Source organism: Hipposideros armiger, unplaced genomic scaffold (assembly GCF_001890085.2).
Source record: "Hipposideros armiger isolate ML-2016 unplaced genomic scaffold, ASM189008v1 scaffold_52, whole genome shotgun sequence".
NCBI classification, from domain to species: domain Eukaryota; kingdom Metazoa; phylum Chordata; class Mammalia; order Chiroptera; family Hipposideridae; genus Hipposideros; species Hipposideros armiger.
The window spans coordinates 4306939-4311023 of record NW_017731402.1 but is presented as its reverse complement, the minus strand read 5'-3'; the positions used below and the strand labels follow the sequence as shown (position 1 = coordinate 4311023).

Genomic DNA, 4085 nt, shown 5'->3' with positions numbered 1-4085 from the left:
AGACCCGCCCCGCTGCGGGGGGGAGGTCGAGGGGGAAGAGGCTGGGTCCGGGGCCCGAGGGGAGGAGCCGGGGTGAGCCGGCTCGCAGGCTTTAGCACCCCGAGCCCCAGCTCCCGGGAGTCGGAACTTCCGACTCCGGCGCTGACCCAGGCAGCTACGGGCCGAGAGCTTGCCCAAACCCAGCGCGCGCAGCCGGGGCCAGGGGCGCCCTTCGAGCTTGACCTGGGGTCGGAACCCCTCGGGTTGGACGGCCGCCCCGGGCGAACCTCTTCTCTTTCTCCAAAGCAGGCGGCGCTGCCAGCCTCCCGCCCTCCGCATGCACCTGCCGGGCTGCGCCCCCGCCATGGCCGACGCCAGCTTCTCGCTCGCCGGCCACCTGCTCCGAAGTCCTGGCGGGAGCACCTCGCGGCTGCACAGCATCGAAGCCATCCTGGGATTTACCAAGGACGACGGGCTCCTGGGCTCCTTCCAGGCGGAGCCGGGCGCCCGGGGCTCGAAGGAGCGGGATCGGAGGCCGGGCGCGCGGGCCACCTGCTCCAAGGCGCCGGGGGGAGGTGTCGAGCCCGCCCCGGCGCCCGCTCCAGAGTACGAAGGTGAGTGCACACTGCTGGCGGCTGCGAGGCTCTAGAGGGCCCACACTTAGGCGTTCTGCAAGAGGAGCGAGCCCTTCCTTAACTTTTACCAAGGCGCCTGGGCGCGGAGTTGGGCGCTGTGCGTATATAAGGTTCCAACTTGCATTCAGAGAAAGCGTAGGTGGCCCTCGCAGCCCTCACCCCGACCTCCGCGACCCATCTCCGAGCCTGCATCCGGCTGCCAGTGTCCAGGGGTGGGCGGGATGTTCCCAGCTACACTCCGGGGCGTATCTCTGACCTGACCATCGGGGACCCCGTTGTCCCAGCCCCTCGTCCCTACTGCCCCAAGGAGCCCGAGGAGACGCGGCCGAGCCCTGGGTTGCCTGTCGGGCCCGCCTCCGGCGATGCGAAGCTATCCGAGGAGGATCAGCCCAAGAAGAAACACCGACGGAACCGGACGACCTTCACCACGTACCAGCTGCACGAGCTGGAGCGCGCGTTCGAGAAGTCCCACTACCCCGATGTGTACAGCCGCGAGGAACTGGCTGGCAAGGTCAACCTACCCGAGGTCCGGGTCCAGGTAAAGCGCCCAGATCGGTCCCCGGGAGAGTCCTAGGCCCCAGCTGGAGCCAATGCTCCCTTGAATCCTCGGGCGTCCACGCATTTATGATGGCACTTTAACCCGGTGACCTTCCTCGACTTGTCTGGCCCAGAGCCTCCAACGAAGCGTCACAGATCTTCCATATGCCCCCCTCCACACAACACACACACACACACACCGCCCTTCGGACATTCTGTTCCATTTGTAGTATCATCTTCCCTTTGGGGTCCCCCTCTTCTGCGCTAAAGAGAAGTGGGAATAACTTGCAAGGTGATGAGACGACAGACAGCTCATTAGCTACAGTCAGGATTGGGGCAGGTAGAAAGGGAAGGTAGGCTGCAGTTGAGGGTAACTGGATTGGGGCCCCAAATGCCACCCTAGTTCACTAGCTGCGTGCACTGTGATTAAAAGGAAAACCCTGTCTTCTTGCGAGGGGCCTGGCGCCTGGCAGTTGAAACTTTGGATGGATTTGTTTAAGAAGCTGACTTTTGCTTCTCTGGTGCACATCCAACCAAACTTCCTGCTGCTGCAGAGGCCTTTTCTTTGTGTTGTAAAGGGTTTTTCGCTTTAATTAAAGCTGAATTATCTTTAATCCCTGATCATTAAAATATTTGAAAGCCTTAAATATTTGCTAGTCATCTGTGAAAAATCTGGGAGGATTTCCAAATTGGGAAAATTTACAGAGTCCCAAAAGGGAGTCGTTGGGAACAAATTTCACTGCATCTGAAAGGCAGTGGAACTAAGATGGGATTTTTGTCTGATTTCCAGGAAGTGAGATACTCAGATGTTTGGGGGCTTTTAGCCTTGTCTTAAAAGTAAAAGGGGACAAGTTCTTGCCTTTGTCTCTTCTGCTTAGTTTGAGCATTTTAAGTAATGAGCAAATGTCATGGTTTGAAAATATAGTTCCCTAATGTAACTCAGGATTAACTGTCAAGGACAGTTCAATTTCTCTGAATTCAGGGCAGTAATGCTGCAATGATTCCATTGAAGGGGTAGACAAATTAGCACTTGCTTTTCAGGGAGGGAGACTGGGGTAGGAAGAGAAAAAACATACAAGGGAACGATGATGAAGAAAGTGGACACAAGGCTTCCAGCGCCCCTGCAGAATACAGGCACAGCCAGCTCAGGGGCTGGCTTCATACCTGGTGCCACCTCTGTCCCACCTTCCTTCCTCCCTCTTTACTTGTTCAAGGATTTGGGTTTCTCCTCTAAGTTGTAAGCTTCTTGAGAACAGTGTCTGTGAATTCTCTGTGACCACAGGGCCAGCACCGTGCCCAGCATATGACCAGTTCTTACCACACAGCTATGATGTCATCAGATGAAGGGGAGCGAGGCAGGGTCTCCAGCTGTGTTGAGGGCAGCAGTATAAGATCTGACTATCCCAGTGTTTAGCCCTCTGACTCTGGATACTAGATCCAAAGACTAGAGCTAATATTTTTGGGGATGGAGTGAGACATGCAGAGGAATAGAGGAGGCAGGGAATGAGAGCCCTCACAGTAGCCAGTATTTTCTCTTTCTCTATTATCAACAAATACCTAATGTTTCTGGGAAAATCAGGGCCTCACATAGGTAGATGATTCTTTTGTGGGAAGAGGGCAGGGGAACTTACATTTTTGTTTTTTCTCTACCTCCCGCCCCCCTCCCCTCCCCCCAATCCCATCTTACACACACTTGCGCTGCCGGGCTCAGGTGGTGGGTGGCTCTTTTCCCAGCAACCTTAGGAAGTCCCCCAGTCTTATTTTCTCAGAACTACTTTCTCCCTTCTGAAGTCACAACTATTCTCCTATTTCCCTTCATAGATGTAATACTGAAGCCACCAGTCTGGCCAAAGTTCTTTCCAGATTCTCCACTAAACTAGGCCAATTCCTCCTGTTCTTTTCCCAAGGGTGGTAATGTGGTGCTGGAACCCTGACTACTTTCTTGTACTTTTATCAAATCAGTGATGGCAGTTTCATCGTTAGACACCAGACTTCTGTCTGGCATGGACTTTCTATATGTAAACAAAAACTTGAACTCATTGAATTCATCGCAGGGTAATGTCAGAACTAACTCCATACAGTAAAAGTAGATAGAATAAACTTGAAGTATTGTAATCGTTGAACACTATGTATAAGAAATATCAGAAATCCTGAACGGATATCAGTTAAATAAAAACGAAAATCTTATTAAAGCAGCAATTCAAATATGCTTGGGCTACAACAAACCCCCTTTCTTCTATTATCATAACCAGAAATTCGTGGAAATAGCTGTGTTTTAACATCCAGTGTTGCCAGGTGCAGTACTTAGAGTGTTTGTTTGTACATGTTTATCACCGAGACAAAAGGTACGTAAAGTACAGAAAGTCTGAGACAATAGCGTGGCCACTGAGAGCTGTACCACACACACAAGGAGGAAGCAGTCTGAACGGATGTCAGGATGGGCAGCCAACCAGCAGGTCACAGAACCTTGGTGAGATCTAGTTTTGAAAGTCCTACGGTCTGAGCCCAGGGCTATCTTCGCTTTTTTCTGAGCACCTGCTGCGTGCCAGGATCTGGAAACAGACAGAACCACAGCTATGGATGAGATACACAGGGACAAGGGTGGAAACGCCATAGGACAAGGATGGGACAAACAGACACAGAGGAAACGACAGAAAGAGAGAGGGAAGCAACAAACAAGAGAAAACTGGACAGGAAAGAATGGATAATGCGGTGGGGGGGGGTGCTGAGCGAAAGGAGCAGGTGAGAAATAGTTGAACCCAGTTTCACTTGGGGATGGGCGAGTCGAGCTGGGCGGGCTGCAGCCCGACGGCCGCTGTGCTGCCTTCCGCAGGTGTGGTTCCAGAACCGACGGGCCAAGTGGCGGCGGCAGGAGAAGCTAGAGGTGTCGTCCGTGAAGCTGCAGGACTCGCCCCTCCTCTCCTTCAGCCGCTC

At 53.4% G+C, this 4085-nt stretch overlaps 1 protein-coding gene across 1 annotated transcript in view; it reads left to right on the top strand.

The window, feature by feature from the left end:
* The first annotated feature begins 316 nt into the window (after positions 1-316).
* The window catches only part of RAX (retina and anterior neural fold homeobox), a 4431-nt gene continuing 662 nt past the window's right edge, over positions 317-4085 (top strand). Inside the window, exons 1-3 of the mRNA XM_019640612.1 lie at positions 317-593; positions 899-1152; positions 3985-4083. Coding sequence (XP_019496157.1) covers positions 317-593; positions 899-1152; positions 3985-4083 — 630 coding nt within the window. The remainder of the gene's footprint in view (positions 594-898; positions 1153-3984; positions 4084-4085) is intronic.